Source organism: Enhydra lutris, unplaced genomic scaffold (assembly GCF_002288905.1).
Source record: "Enhydra lutris kenyoni isolate GAN:26980312 unplaced genomic scaffold, ASM228890v2 scaffoldscaffold84, whole genome shotgun sequence".
Classification (NCBI taxonomy): Eukaryota; Metazoa; Chordata; class Mammalia; order Carnivora; family Mustelidae; genus Enhydra; species Enhydra lutris.
In genome coordinates this window covers 1,134,613-1,152,800 of record NW_019154168.1, presented here as the reverse complement: position 1 = coordinate 1,152,800, position 18,188 = coordinate 1,134,613, and the positions used below count along the sequence as shown (strand labels likewise).

The 18,188-nt window shown below is 33.8% G+C and overlaps 1 protein-coding gene across 1 annotated transcript in view; it reads right to left on the bottom strand.

Moving 5' to 3' along the window:
• Positions 1 to 18,188, bottom strand: part of LOC111161322 (kinesin family member 21A) — a 153,647-nt gene that overhangs the window by 43,457 nt on the left and 92,002 nt on the right. Inside the window, exons 11-17 of the mRNA XM_022524913.1 lie at positions 13,741 to 13,944; positions 7,828 to 7,866; positions 3,422 to 3,512; positions 2,873 to 2,990; positions 2,295 to 2,483; positions 1,406 to 1,605; positions 136 to 243 (exon numbers count right to left, since the gene is read on the bottom strand). Coding sequence (XP_022380621.1) covers positions 136 to 243; positions 1,406 to 1,605; positions 2,295 to 2,483; positions 2,873 to 2,990; positions 3,422 to 3,512; positions 7,828 to 7,866; positions 13,741 to 13,944 — 949 coding nt within the window. The remainder of the gene's footprint in view (positions 1 to 135; positions 244 to 1,405; positions 1,606 to 2,294; positions 2,484 to 2,872; positions 2,991 to 3,421; positions 3,513 to 7,827; positions 7,867 to 13,740; positions 13,945 to 18,188) is intronic.

Here is an 18,188-nt window from a genome sequence, read left to right as displayed (position 1 = left end):
TTAAAATTAATGCTTGCTTATGATCCTTAACCTGCACTTAATAGTTACAGTTATCAGAAAATTTTCTTCCATTTACTAAACAAGCTTGTTCAATATACAATATTTGTATGTAACTGAAAGTTAAAGTCCACTCACGTCTCTTTTACGTTGATCTTTTTTCAACTGAGCAATCTCTCTGTTTCTTCTAGACTCTGTCAATCTGGCTTTTTCTTGTTCTTCTTTCATTTGTTTCATTAGCCGAACCTAAAAAAAATTAGGTAAATACATCTATTGGCGTTTTCCTATTACAACATTCGTTAAATTAATCACACATATGGAAATAAGCAGTTAGAATTCTGAATACTTAACAAGGTAAAAATGGAGCTTTGATGCACATTTTAAATGGTCAATGCTGACCACAGAAATAGAATTAGAAATTCTATTTAAAATTTCTAATTAGAAATAGAAACATAGAATTTCTAACTAGAAATAGAAACGTTTCTATTTCTAATACTTTTCCAATATGTTTCTATCAATTGCTTAGTGCTGTATCCATTTTATATTCAGTGTTCAATTGTTCTATAACTTGAAGGAATTTTTGGTACTTATTACCAGTAGCTATATGACCTTGAACAAATTACTTAACCTCTCTAAGTTTTCATTTCTCATATATAAAATAGAGATAACAGCTCTATGGCATTATTGGACTACTATGAGAATTTATTGAGTAATACCTGTAGAGTGCTTATAACAATGTCTGGTGTATAGTAAGCACCTAATAATTTTAGCTATTGCTGTCATCAGCAAAAACACATTATGATCTAAAACTTCTTAAATCATTTTCACATTTGCTATTTCACATTTGCTATTTGACATTGATTGTCATGCCGAATGTTAATAAGAATAATTAATCCCACAACAAAAACACAGAACAGATAAGGATTCACATACTCTCTTTTGTCAAGAAGACAATTTATATTTTTCTGTGCATGGGAAGGATAAACACTAAATTCAAGATAGTTGTTACCTCTGGGGGCAAAGACAGTAGTTACCTCTGGGGGCAAAACTTCATACATAGGAAGTTTTGTGTATACTGTAATGTTTAATATCTTAAATAGAAATATAGTGCTCATTATGTAATTATCAATAATTTTTTGCATGTTCAAGATATATTACGTGTTTCAGGAAGAGAGCTATATCCATCAGTCAAATAAGCCCTGTTTTTGACATGATTTTCAGCTACTCTGAAGAAAGGCTTTGATAATGGATGAGTATAGGAAACAACTTCTAATTGCCAAAAGGAAGTGCATCATTTGTAAGACTGGGTTACCTTTTATTGAATATGGAAAGAACCACAATAATTTTTTTGTCCCAAATGACACAAATATCCTCACCATCAGACTTTAATGCAAAATATAATCAATACCTTTGTTTTTTTCATTTCCATCACATCCTGCTGCAATTTCTTCAATTGCTTTTCATATTGAGACTGGTTTTTAAGCAGCCTTGCATGCTCTTTTTGGGCTGTCTGAAGTCTTTGTAGTTCTTTATTCATGGCTTGGAGTTTCTTTTCATATTCAGATCTAACTTTTTTTGCCTTTTCTTCTGAGTAAGATTCCACTGAACCTAAACGACCAAAGGGTATTTGTATTTATTTCTATGAGATACAGATTCTCACTTTGTAGATTTACAACTCATGAGCTCAGAGAAGAACTACCTTCCAAACACAAACCTCAGGAGGCCATAGCATCTGTGAATCCCTCTCTTTTATTAGCTACTCTCAGCTTGTTTAACAATTATTTAAGTTTTGTTTTTTTAAGATTTTTTTTTTTAGTATATGTGCTGCCGAAGCGAGCACTAAGATTTTTTTTTAAAGATTTTACTTATCTATTTGACAGAGATCAAAAGTAGGCAGAGAGGCAGGCAGAGAGAGAGCTCGCGAGAGAAGCAGGCTCCCTGCTGAGCAGATAGCCTCCAGGCCTCAACCAAAGGACCCTGAGATCATGACCTGAGCCGAAGGCAGAAGTTTAACCCACTGAGCCACCCAAGCGCCCTTAAGTGTTTTTTTTTTAATTTAAAAAATATTCCCAGCATAAATCAAGACAGTAAAAATAATTAGCCACAACTTTGCACAAAATAATTAAATAGCCTAGAGAGGTACCAGAATGAAAAAATAAGCAATATTTGACATAATGAGACAAACTCACATATAATGTGGCTTCTAATGTAATTTCTTTCCTCTAAAGGCAGATACGATAAAAACACATTTTTGCAATTTAGTTGGAACTTTAATTAGAAGTAAATGTAATTCTTACCTAAGTTCTGCAACACCTGGTCTCTCTCAAGCTGAGTGTCCCGAATTTTATGTTGTAGCATCATTAGCTTCTCCTCATATTGCTTTTTCAGTGTCTGCAGTCTTTTCTGGCTGTTCTCTAGTTCATCAATCAGCTTCTGCTTGATTGCAATTTCACAAGTAATGTTTGCTAAGTCTGCTTGATAATTGGCTATTTATAAAAGAAAAAATAAACACACTGTAATAGGCCACAATATCATAATTCTAACTTGCAAGCAAAAGCATGAAAACCATCATCTATATCCAGGTATTCACTTAGCAGCTATAAGGAAAATGTCCTGGATAAACCAAAAACTAAAAAAGAGGTGAACAAGATAGACTGTTCACATCGATCAGTGACAACAGACACTATTTGTGCTAAGAATGGAAATCACACAATGACTAAATCCAGGAGGGGCAGAAACATGAGGCTGGGAGGGGATACACAAGGCGGCAGTTACAAAAGCTGTCCTCATCAAGAAGGAAATGGAGAATGTTTCCTGCCCATATTTTAAAAAAATTGCCCAAATAATTTTTGTCCTTGTACTGAACAGCAAGTACCTTTCTCATCGGATTCGGAATCTGATTCATCAGAGCTTTCACCCCCTTCAATGTCATCTTCTTCCTCCTCCTCCTCCTCCTCTTCTTCCTCATGATCACTCACTTCTTGACTCTCTTCCTAAAATGTAATTTATGACCATTAATAGCACAATATCAACGAAACAAACTGATTAATTCATTAAGAGAGATTGCTGGAGTACTAAATAAAGAAGTACACAAATTTCACCTTTCATCAAGTACAAAAATCATTCCACAATTTTAGGATTTTTACATAATTTTATCTTAAATAAATAAAATAGTACTTCATCTATCCTAGTATTCTACCCTCCCCCCCACACACACAAGGCTTTCATGTTGTACAAGATTGAGAGTTGGTAGTATTTTATAGCTCATATTTCTGAAGAAAAGAAGTCCTCAAGCACATAGTTTAAAATGGTTGCATGATAACCATTTCTCTTTTCTACATATAAAAGTTAGTATAGTTACCAGCAACCATAAACAAGCTAAATTCAGGCACTGAAATGTAGAAGTTCATTCCTTCATGCTTACCACTTCTAATTCGTTGTTTTCTCTTTCTGTAATACCTTTTTCTTCTTTCTTCTCTTGATCAGTATCTATATTATCCTCTTTACCAGCCACACTTTAAAAAAAAAAAAAAAAGGAACAAAAGGGTTACAGTATTAAAATAGAGAGGAAAATTTTTCACTTTTGTCTCCCAAATCTTAAAAATTGATGATCTTAAAAATCATCAATTATTTGTGAAAACAAACTAAGAGTTTATCATTTGACTGAGCAAAGTTATGTGTGATGCTTCAGAGGAAAACAGAAATTGCCACTCAAACAATAGTGAATTATATCATTGGAGAACAGCTTATTTTCTAGAAACACTGAAGAATAGATTATACCTTAGGGCATGAGATCTGATGAAACAGCTCTGAACTAGTCACAGTGACAGCCAATTAACCAGAACATAGGTGATTTAAATTCAAAGGAAATCACATATTTTTCTTTTCTCATCTAAATATATGGCTTTTCCCATCTTAAATACAAAGATACAGAAGTTGAAATTTAATTGATGTCCTAATACATTTAAGGATAAATTTAGAGATCCAGAATAAATCTGCTCACAGTAAGTTTGTCTACACTGGTTGTATCCATTATAGTGGTTAGATCTTCTCTAGTAATAGCACAGGCTTTTTTCCTAGGCCATACCTATGACACAGGACTTTTCTTAAACTGTTCTCACAGAAAAGGGTCTTGGCACATCAAAACTGTCTGAGGTTCAACCTGACCTTTGACTGAATAGGAAATTTCAGAATCTGCCCCAAGATTGGCCATACCAAATAGAAGCCTCCTGTTCGGTCACCTGGTACTAACAGCTCTAACCACATACTGATGTCAGGTAATGCTTATAGCCAACCTAACTCAGCCCCAGTGACCTTGAGAAGAAGACAGTGCACACAGTACAGCAAGCAAAGTCTTTCACACTTAATTCGCTGTGACTCTTTTAGGGTCCAGCAACCATGATCAACTATGCACAGAAGTTATGCATCTGCTCACTAGACTCATACATTCAATCATACTAAATAATAATAAGAAAGTGAACTTCAAATAAATCTATATGTGAAAGATTCCTTCTTGTGCCACTGTAACATTTTGAAATCATCAAGGATAAAAAAAAAAATACTCAGATATTCTCCAATAAAATTCTCCTACAAAGAGCTTAAAGACTTTATCTAAATACTTTTATAACAGCTATCATTTCTTTCAGCTACTCTGTTACATTAAAAAACTGCCCTAAAACCTAGACTCGTTTTGAGTTTCTAGGATAAAATTTTAATCTTATTTAAGTTCTTTTATGATTAAACTGTAATGTTTAACCCTAGGTCTCAGTTCTCACAGATACTTTTGTACTCAGAACAATATAAATATTTTTCTCTTTTAAGCACTTTTCAGAATTCTTAATTCATGTTCTTTTTGTCATTATTCTTTAATTTCTGTCTTTCCTACTAAACTGTAAGCCTTAAGAGGGCAGGGATCATGCCTGTTTGACTCAGCATTATGTCCCCAGTACCCAGGGGATGTACATAATAAATGTGCAGTAAGAGTTTATTAAATACACTAATCTCTATGACTGTGCATGAGTATCTGTTTGTTACCTCTATGGGTCTCATGTACGAATTATGTTGGAGTCTAATGGCACAGGCTGAAAGATGCATAAAGATGCATAGAAGATGCCGTATCTCTAGAGTGAGAAGGAACAACCAGTAGCAATACCAATAAAACAATCTTAACTGGAAAGAAATCAAGAAAATTCTAACAGGGTTGCATGATTGTTGTTAACTCATTTTGTTAGAGAAAATTTTTGGTTATACTGAATGCCTCTCTTGCATCACTTGTGTTCTACTAGGACTGTTGATTTCCGCCATGCAGTTCCTACTGCAACTCTAAAAAGAAATTCCCTTCATCCATCATCCCACTTAAAGGACAGTACTAGGCACTCAAACAGACTATACTTGAGGTTTAGGACTAAGGTTAAGGCTAAGACAGGTGAATATGTTTGGAAAGATAGTCCTCATCAGCATTCCCCAGTCTTTCCCCTATGCAGTCTTGCTCACCTGTAAACTGTTGCAGCACACATTTTTTGTTATTGTTGAATGTTTCATTATTTAAGCTCCAGCCCATAGTCCCTCTCACTCTGGTTTATAGCTAAATAACCACTTTATTCTAACCCTCCTACTTTCTCCAAGTCACCAGTATCCAGCAAATGTTACTTTTCATTTATAAAGTTAACTCATATATTATAAACTGTTCATGCCAATTCTGATGTAGAAAGATCAGAGGTTGTAACTTTACATTAATTTCCCTTTATAAATCACTTAAGATTGAAGCTTTTAAAAATACAAGTTGATACTATATAATAATTGTATCTCAAATATTCAAGTTCTTCTCAATAAAGTGAGACAAATTGATATCTAAAATAACTAAGCAGCAATGAAATTACGTTTGCATGTTACAAAGAATCAGAATCTTGGAGTTGGAAGGAACACTAGTGATCATGTGGTTTAACCCCTTTGACATTTGACTACCAATGTCAACATTTTTGGTGAAACCTAAAAAGAAACTGGCCCGGGGAAGTTAATCCACTCAAGAGTACTAGAACCAAGGGTCTTGACTACCAGGTGGGTATTCTAGAATCTTACACTTAAAGTTCAGTTCACAGACATGGAAGCATTGGCATTACCCAGAAGCTACATAGATAAGCAAAATCTTAGACTCCACCTCAGTTTTGCTGAATCGGAATCTTCATTTTATAAGACTACTCAGGTGATCTGTATGCATATTCATGTTCAAAAAGCCCTACCCAGGGACATAAAACTGCTCTGCTTTTGCTGTCCTCTAGGGGATGATATAAAAACTGGAAGCAAACTTTACTCACTGAAGACACCAAAAGGACTTGAAAATGTTAAGGTGGAAGGATGCTTCCATACATTATTTTAACTATGTATTTTATTTTGACCTTCTGAAATAGAAGAAATCTCACATTTTTAATGCTATAATTTAATTCTTATGATAAATATAATGTCCTAAATATATACTAGTTAGATGAGTTCTAGTGCAACTTACAGACAATTAGAATTACATTCTCATTGTAGAATACTTTAAACAAGTTATAGAATTATAGAATAAAATTATAGATACTACAGACTACTATAGAATGTGTGGAATATAATTATGGAATGTAAATTATTAAATAATTTTAAGAAAATATAATTTTTAAGCTTTCATATTTAAAATGAGTTATTATTGTAACTAATTACTGCATAGTGAAAGTTCCCAAAAGGCTTATTTTAAGTAAGGGTTGAAATTTCTAAAGTGGTGCTTCTAAAATATTTAAATATTATTTTCTTAATAATTTTGATTATATAATCTGGGTGCTTATTTAGAAAAATCTATGAAGAGAAGTCCTGATGAGAAGTAAAATATCACTTGATCCTGGTTTAAATAACTATAATTCTGAATGACTAAAATGCAAATATTGATTATATGGAGAGTTCAAAAACGTGCTTCTAAATCTAGCTTAAATTTTAAGTGAAAAAAAGAAAATATCCTGTTTCTGACACTCACCTCAAATACATTTTAAAAGCAACAATTATATTTCTAATCCAACCTTAAAAATGTCTTTTAAGGGGTGTCTGGGTGGCTCATTGGGTTGAGCCTCTGCCTTCAGCTCAGGTCATGACCCCAGGGTCCTGGGATGGAGCCCCACATCTGGCTCTCTGCTCAGCAGGGAGTCTGTTTCCCACCTCCCCCAACCTCTGCCTGCCTCTCTGCCTACTTATGATTTCTGTCTGTCAAATAAATAAATAAAATCTTTAAAAAAAAAAGTCTTGTAAATCTTATCTGTAAAAAGGCCACAGTTTCCTATTGGTTTGTTGCTATTTAATGTTGCTTTCCAACAACTATTACAAATATTTGTATATACAAATATATTTGCATTGCAAATATAATATTCCAAATATTACACCAAATAAGGAAGAGAGGAGAAAAACCCACCTGTGATTTAGCATGGGCTATGACAAAATCTCAGTTCCCACCCAATTAAAAATTCCCACTGTTCACAAGTTTTTGAAAGATACATTCTGAAAGTCAATGGTGGGTTTTGAAGGGTCATTTTTTTGCCTAAAAAAGGGAATTCACTATCATAACTATGATAGTTTATTCAAAAATCACATGAATTTTAATCCAGGTAACTAGTGAGCATTTTATTCTGTAAAAGTAGTTTCTGGAAATATATTTGATGTACTTGTCAATTTTGTAAAATCATCATTAATTTTAGGAGCACCAAGCTAATCTAGTCTGAAACAATCTATAATTCTATAACACATTTCTTTGTGAATGGCAACTAAATATTTAAATGACATTTTAATAAAAAACCTGGGAAATATTCCAACCTTCTTTCTTCTCGATTGCTTTCCTCAAGTTTCTGTAGCCTTCAAAATCACGAGGCACAGTATTGGAAGGCCAAGCCAATGAAGGACAAACCAGACAGTAAAAAGCGAAAGTGATAAGAAGGTAAAAATGATACATGAGCTTGAAGACTTTAAAATAAATTTTAAAAGATATCATCAAAGGACAATACACAGTAAAAAGGCAATACATTTTGTATGAATAAAAAGTAAGTAGAAAAACAAGCAGCATTATATATCTAAGAAGAGTATATAGACTTTCAGTTGAAATTATTTAGCAGTAAAATGTACAGTCTTAGTTTATATAACTTGATCAGTAGTAAGAGTGTTTGGATGCCATTGCTTTTTAAAATCTGAAATGTTTCCACCTTCTCAGTTTCCCCAAAAAGACCACTTTTAATCATATCCTCTTCCTTTTAAGCCTTCCCAAAAGATATTTTTTATGGCATCATCAAAAGAATGTCAAAAAGTAATGCCTTTATACCATAATATGAAAATACCATTAATACTACATACTAGAATGCTACTTTTAAAACTTGTTTTTTATTCTTAATACACTACATGTGAACATCACTAAATCTAAAAAAAAAGTTCTATTTCAAAATTATATATGAAATGGTATTACAATCAAATGAGTATGGTTGTTATGATATCCGTGAAAAACTGTAATTTTATTAATTGAAAATAAAATCTCATAATATCATTGTACTAATAATTAGAAATTATTAAAAGGACTAAGGCAAAGGGGGCAATAAAATGGGAAATGCAGTACTTTCCATTAATCAGATTGACCTTCAACCAGAAATATATAAGAAAAACTAAAGATATATACTTAGAGACTTTGAAGTATAATTGAAACAATATTCAATACACAGAATTGGGGATCTTTACTCAATGGAATGTACTGAATACCAATATTTGTCATATAAACAAAAAGACAGATGTGCTAGGCTCCAATTAAGCATATAGCAATCTTGATAGAGCACATTTCTGACCAGAATTCCATAAATATTTTTCAGGATCATCAATGTTTTTAAATGAAGAGATTGGGTCTTAAGTATAAATTATTTTAAGCCAGTTATTTTCTTGTGCTGGCATGTGATTTTTATTTTTTGGCCTGCAATTGTTTTTCCTAATCAACTTATATATTGCTATTCCAAGAAGAGACTAGCAATCTTTCTGGGGAAAAAAAAAATTCTAGAGTGATATTCACCAGGGATCAAAAGGTCCAGTATAATGGCTAGAAAAAGGAAAATAAAGCCGTCGCCTAAGAAATCTATGTGTTTCTAGAGTTTCAACCTGACACCACTAAACACAAGTATAATGCAGTCTGATGAATTAGTAAAGTTTTTTTATAATTCAAGTCATTTAAAGCTAGATATCCAAAAAACATGGGGAGTAATGCCTAATCTAGGCTTACACTAATGAAAATGAGCTACAGTAGCTCAAAGGATATGGTTCCCTGGCAAATAGCCCAAATTTTCTATGTCCGATATGCAGAGTTTTTGTTTATCTAACACAAGAGAGCTCTATTAAAACATATGGATGAGGGGCACCTGGGTGGCTCAGTGGGTTAAAGCCTCTGCCTTCAACTCAGGTCGTGATCCCAGGGTCCATGCCCCGCAGCAGTCTCTCTCCTCAGCAGGGAGCCTGCTTCCTCCTCTCTCTCTGCCTGCCTCTCTGTCTACTTGTGATTTCTGTCTGTCAAATAAATAAATAAAATCTTTAAAAGAAAAACAAAAATATATGGATGATATAAGCTAATAAGCAAATAAACATTAGATGACTTTTCAGTTGTTTCTCTAAGCAACACTGCAACAAGTAGTTCAAAGACAGTGGCGGGCAGGAAAAAAAAACAACTAATAATCTGATACTTCCCCATAACTTAAAGTTTTCACTCCATTTAGTTCCATTATATGGAGAAAGGATGCTTCTCCTATAAAGAGGAGAGAGAATGACAAATCTTGCCAACAATTTTAATATTTGTTACTAAAAAAGAGGTAATACAGCCTCTTCAATTATTCCACTTTATTTTGTTATACTCCCCTATTTTCCTATCTAAAACTATGGATGATTTTACAACTCGGTAGAAAATAAGCACAGACAAGAAGAAGAATAAACCTTAAACCCCCACACATTAACTAATTTTTGTAGCTCTGATAAAGACTCTGATGCAGAAAAAGTTTCAACTTTCATGTAATACAGGAATTATGATGCCCTCCTTGAACATAAAAGCAGTTTCTAACATAAAAATGACCCACCTGATACTCTTGCTACCAACGCTTACTTTGTTAGAGGCCCCGTAACCACTACAGCCAAAAACTAACAAACACAAAACAAAGTAAATTAAAAGAAATGGAGCTTCTAATTTGTGGCTTTAGTGGAGAGGAACGAAAGCAACTATGAGAATGAGGACAGCTTAGGAAATCTGAACCCAAAAGTGAAACCCCAGATAGATCTTGGAAACTCTCAGCTAAAAGTAGGTAAGTATCTTTCCTCCATAACTTGATTTTATTTTCCTTCATGAGGGTGCTGTTGCTCAGTATTTGAATTAATGCTTCCTCTTTCAAAATTACAAACATCCTTAGAAAGAAGGGTTATTGGTTATAAGTTATAATGTGAATATATATAGCATGGATTCCTTTAGCCATAGATGGTTTTGGTCCCAAATTTGAATTTAAAGAGAGGGAAAAAAAAGGAAGTCGATGATTTTGAAATCAGGAATACTTTGGAATAGGGTGAATTACATGAGAACGGACCTCCCAGGGGAGGAATGGACCATAACAGGCCTAAGGACATAGGGGGTCAGAAGATGGAATGAAAAGGATGCCTAAGGCAGAAATTCACACTTCTCCCTGAAGGCTGGTTACACCCATGAAAGGAAAGAAAATTTCTTTTTCCTTTTTTCCTTTTCCTCTTCCCTTTTGAATTGCTCTTACCACACTACAAAATGGGGAAAAAAAATCATTTCATGTGAATCAGCTGGGAAACCTGGACAATATATATTTGTAATATTTTCCAGAGAAAATTAGTCCCAAATTTTCAAATAATTTTTTTCTTATTTTTTTTCCAAAGAATTTTTTAAATGAACTTACTATGTATGTAAGGTTGAGGCAGAACCCAAATTTTGCAATGCTCTCTCTGATGAATAAAATAAATAAAAACGAGGGCTATAAAACAACTCAACCAGAATCAATGTACCTAAACAGGAGCTCTTGCCTCCAAAGAGTTCCAGGGGAAGACCAGACAAACTGCAGTCACTCAAAATACTTGTGGAACTCTTTGTTTGTTATTTGTTTGCTTCAACCTGTAGCAAACCCTTTGGCTAAAATGACAGCTTACTTACATTTTTAAAATAGGAATTTACATTACATCCAGTCTGAAAGTTATTAGGATCTATAGCAAAAAGTTAACAATGATTAAAGAAATGCTTTAATCAAGCTGAGTGAAACAGTATTGGTTCTCATGTTTAAATCCATAACAAGGTTTGACTAGAATGTGGTAAGAAAAATTGTATTAAATTCTACAAATTTACATATGGAGTAATATAGACTCATAAACTGGTTCTAAAGGCTTTCGTGCAGTTTATGGCACACAAACAAATTTTTTTTCCAGGTTCACACTATATTATATAGGTTTCAATTCTACAAAGACATGATATAGCATGTAGGTGAAAATGCTAAAAATGTATGTTTTAAAGTATCATATATGATTATTAATTTTTAGGAAGCATTAATTTTTCTCATTTTAGACTATCATTGACTTTTTTCAAGATGGCTAAGGTAATATCTCTAAATTTACCTTATCTAGTTTGGTTTTTTCTTCACCAATTTTATTTTTTTATTTCATATCATTTTTTGTTAAAAAATAACTTTTTTCACTTGGGTTCTTATGTTTAAATACAGTTGTTTAGTAAGGTCTTCCTAGCATTAACATCTGCTATTATTTTTTATCATAACAATTATTACATCCAACATAATCACTGAAATAGTCAATTTTTCACTTTGAAATGACAGCTATTTATTTTTTTTACTTTAAAAAAGCACCAGGGACAAATGTTAATAATAATATATTTTTCTTTTAGTACCATTTACCAATCAAAATGCTTCTCTCCCTGCATTGTCACAAAAATAACCTCCATCAGAAGTATTATTTTAGGATACCTAAGCTCACTATAAAAATGTCAAAACAGGGGCGCCTGGGTGGCTCAGTGGGTTAAAGCCTCTGCCTTTGGCTCGGGTCATGATCCCAGGGTCCTGGGATTGATCCCCGCATCCCCACATCCCCGCATCCAGCTCTCTGCTTAGCAGGGAGCCTGCTTCCTCCTCTCTCTCTCTCTCTCTCTCTCTTTCTCTCTGCCTGCTTCTCTGCCTACTTGTGATCTCTGTCTGTCAAATAAATAAATAAAATATTTTAAAAAAATGTCAAAACAGTCTAGGTTTCCCTTTTTTTCATTATTCAGACCAAACAGGTGATTATGATAACATCTCTAAATTTACCTCAAAATGAAACAGCAGAATCAGTTCATGACCTTGAGAAATATACCCTTCCTTATACTTACTATTCATGAACAAAACCAAGACCTTTAAAAACAAGTCACACTGTTTGGTATTTTGACCAACTACAAAATTAATATTATAAGAGAATAGTTAAGTCATGTACAAAAGTCTCATTTTCATTCAAGCAGTATGTTGGATCACATATAATTCTATGATCACTGTTTCAGTGTTAACTACTCTGCATAAAAGCTAATCATTACATATCTTACTGCTGCCATAATCAGCCATCCATGAAAAACACCTATTAAGACACTAGTATCTTAAGAATGCAATTTCAGTTGCAATGCCTCCTAACCATAAATGTGTAACTCCTTGTTTTAATTATTCTAATCATTCCTTCTTAACTCAAGAACACAAAGCAGAATTAACTTGAAAAATTTAAACCTCCAGTTACTTAAGTCAACTGGACTGTTCAAGGAAGAAATGCCTGATTGGCTACATAAACTTCTAAATAAACTGAGCAAAGCAGCAGGTAGACTAAATGTCAATAATAATTCTACAAAGCAAGCTTCTTGCAACAAACCATTTGATAGCTGTGCCCCCTTTTGAATATCTAGCCAAAACGCTTAAAATTAATTTGACTGGCATGTTCAAAATATATTTCGTAACTATTGTGACTGCACCACAGAATCAGTAGGTAGACATGTAAAGAATTTGTGAATATTTAACCACTCACACATTACAAGTGGTCAAATTTTTATTTTCTTCTTCTTGGCACCCAGTTGATTTTAGAAGAAGATATTATCAGGATGCAAGAAAAAGAAAGCCTAGAACAGTGGTGAAAAGCTGAATAACTCCTTGTTGCTTCAAAAAGCCTAAAATAACATAAATAACTCTGACATAATCAAATTGGAAGCCCTGCAGAAAATACTGAAGAGACCAAATGACATTAAGTGACAGTCTGATGGATTAGTTTAGCCTTTAGTTAAACTAATCTAGACAGGAATCTGATTATATTCATGAGACTACTTAATTGCATTAGAAAATGGGAAAGAAATGAAAACAGTGAGTTGTAATGGTAGAGCAAGCTTTGCAGAAAAGATGAGTGGAATGCAAAAGCAGCTATTTGAAAAATAATAAAATAATTTCAAATACTAATTTTACCTTGTCATAGTCTAAATAAAATCTACTACCATATTATTATAATTAACTTATTTTTCTTATATACTAGTAGAGATAAACCAGTAAACATATATCATTATAATTTTCAGCTAATTTAAATGACATTTTCCTTATTAATATACTGTGAAACTATGTATACTCACTATAATTGCAAATTAAGATAGCCTGCAAAGAAAGAAAAACAAGGATTCATATAGCAGTGACTTCATAACACTACCTTTTTTTCTTCTTCTTTTCTTTCCTTTTCAGCTTCTCTAAATCTTTCTTAGCTAGATCTATAATTTCAATGGTCTCTTTGTCTGAGGACAGTATAGTAGGAGAGAAAGCTGATGATCCACTGAAATACGGTGATCTTGCTGTGGCTCTTGTCAGGTTTTTTCGAAGGTTCTCATTCACTGCTTCACTTTCTAATAATTTTGCCCTAGGGAATAAACATATGTTTAAACAGGAAACATTTTTTATTATAGCAAATAATTTTTTTAAAGATTTTATTTATTTATCTGTCAGAGAGAGAGAGAGGGAGAGAGAGCGAGCACAGGCAGACAGAATGGCAGGCAGAGGCAGAGGGAGAAGCAGGCTCCCTGACGAGCAAGGAACCCGATGTGGGACTCGATCCCAGGACGCTGGGATCATGACCTGAGCCAAAGGCAGCTGCTTAACCAACTGAGCCACCCAGGCGTCCCTATAGCAAATAATTTATAGCATACAATTTACCACCCTAACCATTTTTAAGCATATTAACTCGGCATCACAAAGTGGATCCAGACTATTGTGCGACCACAGCCACCGTCCACCTCCAGAAATTTTTCATTTTCTCCAACTAAAATTCTGTACCCATTAAATATGAACTCATTTCCCTCTGCTCCCAGCTCCTAGCAACCACCATGATACTTTGTCTCTACAGTCTGACTACTCTAGCAATAAATAGGGAACATTTTAAATATATTGTTTCATATGCTACAAGGTTATTCAAAATGTATCTCAATGTTGCTACAAGGTAGGATTGTTGTTTGTTTTTTTTTTTAAATAAACAGGCTCACAAACATTAATGTTTAGGACTTTTTAAATTCTCTGATTAAATAATTATAAATTTGAAATCACATTTTTAGTGCTCAGAAGTGCCAATGGGTAATTAGATTAGTTGCATTCTGGCCAGTAGGCATTACTGATGTTGCTTTGTAAACCCATCATTTAAACTTAAAATCTACAAGCAGCATGGTCCCCTTTCTTTCAGTGCTTCATTCATCATGCTATAATAGCATTTCTAAATCTTTGTAAGGAATAGTTAGTTAAACTTGCCCCTAACTGGCTAAAAGACATCTGGCTCCCAAGCATGGCGTGGGAAAAGATGGTATCTCCAAGGAAACCTGAGTTTAATAATTGAAAACATTCTTTTGTTTGCTCAAGCAGTCCTAATAATGACAGGAGGAAAATGTATGTACTGTCAGTAATGTGCAAAAAACATAGAATGACGAGATTCTGAAAGAGGGGACTCTTGAAACAAAAAGAGATTCAGAGTCCCCTAGGCTAGTCCTTTTATTTCTACTTGATTTAAAATCATCAAGAACACAATTACCTACTTCAATATAATAGATTTCCAAGGTCAATTTGGCAGAAGGGTGATTGAGACAGGGCCAAGGAGAAAGTACTACCTTACTAGATCTGTCTCAAAACTATTTTGCACAGAACTCCTGCCATATGTCCAAGTATTTCAGAGAAAGATGCTAGATTAATTTGCAACTTATAAGCTCGAGAAGATGCAGTCAGCTCTGTTTGTTTTGTTTTGTTTTCACTACCAAAATTATTTATGACACTGTTGGAATCAGCTAGAAACAGTGTACATAAGTCAGTGAATAGATGTTTCAAGTCAGGGTCTTATACACTCTTTAATGAAATTATTTTATTATATGTCTGGTATCATATGTAAGCAGAATAACAATTAGAATAATTTGAAATGTTTAAGTAGCTGTGTACAAACTTCCAGGTTAAATGATTTCAAAATTATTTTAAAGAAACTTCTGAATATAATGCTATCATTTTGTTCAACAAGAGCATAACCTAAGTATAAAAACACAGGTTAACTATAAAAACTCAAAGTCAGGGGCGCCTGGGTGTCTAGTGGTTTAAGCCTCTGCCTTCAGCTCACATCATGATCTCAGGGTCCTGGGATCAGGAACCCCCCCACATCAGACTCTCTGCTCAGTGGGGAATCTGCTTCCCGCCCCCCTCACCCCGCCTGCTTCTCTGCCTACTTGTGATCTCTCTCTCTGTCATAAATAAAATCTTTTTTAAAAACCCTCAAAGTCAAAATTCACATTTTTCTATATTTTCAATATAGCCTGGGTACATAATAATGAATGACAAGAATAAACAAAACTATAATAAATTAGCTATCAATAATGGCCTGTTTTGTTTTGGTTCATTTATATAATAACCAGATAAGTTCTTTTTTTATTACCTGATTTAAGTTTGAATTTCATAAGGGGTATATTCAATATTCTTCAATGCTAGTGCTGATAAAAGCTGAAACCTTTAGGGATCAGCTCCAGAAAGCTGAAGATACATTAGCAGAAATTGCTTTTTGGGCTTTTTTGATAACAATGCTCTCTTTCTCTTCCCACTCACCAACCCACCCTGCTGCCTGCATTTCATTTAACAGGAGACCAACCAGTGAGTCATTAGGGGAAGAATACAGACTTCCCTGGGAAGGAGCAGACTGAAGGCTTGCATCGTAGCTCTGTCACTCACTTGATCTTGGGTTATCAGTCTTTACAAGCCTCTACTCTTTCCTCAGTAGAATGAGATGAAAATATACATCTCCCTATGATTGTTAGGAGGATCAATGATATAACAAATTTAAAATTCACCAGACTGATAATGTAATGAATAATAACTATTCCTTGCAAAAAGTTGGAAATGATATAATTATCAAGCAGTGAGTGATTAGTTAAATGAAACAGTTACAACTACGAGATAGTACCACATGGAATCATGCAAAAATTATGTTAGAAAAATACATAATAACATTTAAAAATGCTCATAATATCTTGTCACATTTCAGAGAAAAGATAGTAAAGTAATATATATATCCATATCAATTGCTAAAGTATGCACTGAAAAAACATTGAAGAGGTATATTAAAATATTAACATTGGTTCTAGCAATAGCAGCAATATGGATGACTTTAATTTTTTTATACTTTCCTATCTTTTCAAAAATTTCTATAAAAATTTTAAGCTGCACCTAAAAAAACAAGAATTAATTAACTAATTAGTGTCCATTATTATTTTACAACAACTAATGGGTTATGCAGATTTATTAAAAGGAAACTAGTACTATTTTACAATTAGAATAAAACTCAAGTTTAAACATTCCCAAGTGGCAATAAATCAATATAAATGTGCATTATGTTAAAAGAGCTACAAATAAATGCCTTCCAAAGATGGAGTTTTGATAGATGTATGGATTGGAGTAGGATTTAGTAGAGAAAAAAACTATATGAGAACGTGGACCTAATAAATACCACATTAGCCTGTGACATCTTATTCTTTCATTGAGCCCCATAATAACTCCTTGAGACTATCAGGTATTACCTCATTCTTAGACATGAACAAACTAAAGCTCAGAGATGTTAAGAATCTTGCCCAAGGTCACACACTTATTAATAAGTAGAAAATTTAATTTCATCGAGGTAATCCAATTTAAATTCAAAGCTCATTTACACTCACTCCATATATACATTATTTTTATATTGTAAATTACAGTCTTGAGATTCTAGAACACTACCCTCAGAAGTCGGCACACCTAACGAAAGAACCATCAAAGAAGTTTCGACAAGTAGAACACACCGTTAATTTACACCAAGGAAGATTTGATCACTGATTGAACTCAGGGCCCAAGAGTCACCTCTATTTTCTAAATGGATTAAAGAATGGTATTAGATCAAGAACTTGAAAAAGAAAGATATTAGATGTTCTGTTTAGCCATCATAAGGAGTAAAAATGATTCTGTTTTATAGAAAATAATGACACTAGCCAAGCCATTTGTCTTATAGTGAGATCAGGCTGGCTTAGATATGGTCTTAGAAGAGAAGAAATAAAGCATAAGAACCAGAATTTAGAATGAGCCTTAAAAATTGACTAGTGCCAGGGTGCCTGGGTGGCTCAGTGGGTTAAGCCTCTGCCTTCGGCTCAGGTCATGATCTCAGGGTCCTGGAATCGAGCCCCACATTGGGCTCTGTGCTCAGCGGGGAGCCTGCTTCCCCCCTCTCTCTCTGCCTGCCTCTCTGCCTGCTCGTGATCTCTGTCTGTCAAATAAATAAATAAAATCTTAAAAAAAAATTGTCTAGTGCCAAAGAAATAAAAGAGATAAAGAGAAGCAGTCCAGGAGGAGGAAGACAATCTTTAAGAATTCAAAAATAGATATACCAGTTATGTCTTAAGGAATGATAATTAGGATCTATGCAGTAAGGTCAGATAATCAGTGTTTGGCAGCCCACTGCCAACACAGGATAGAAACTGTTAAGTCCAGATTGGCTGCTGACCAGAACCAGGACCCCATGTCCCAGAAGTCTCCACCAAAAAGGCAAAGCTTACATATACACAAAAAAAGGTAACAGGTATTTGAGTAACTCTATCCAAATGTCTTATTTGTTTTCACTTCTTG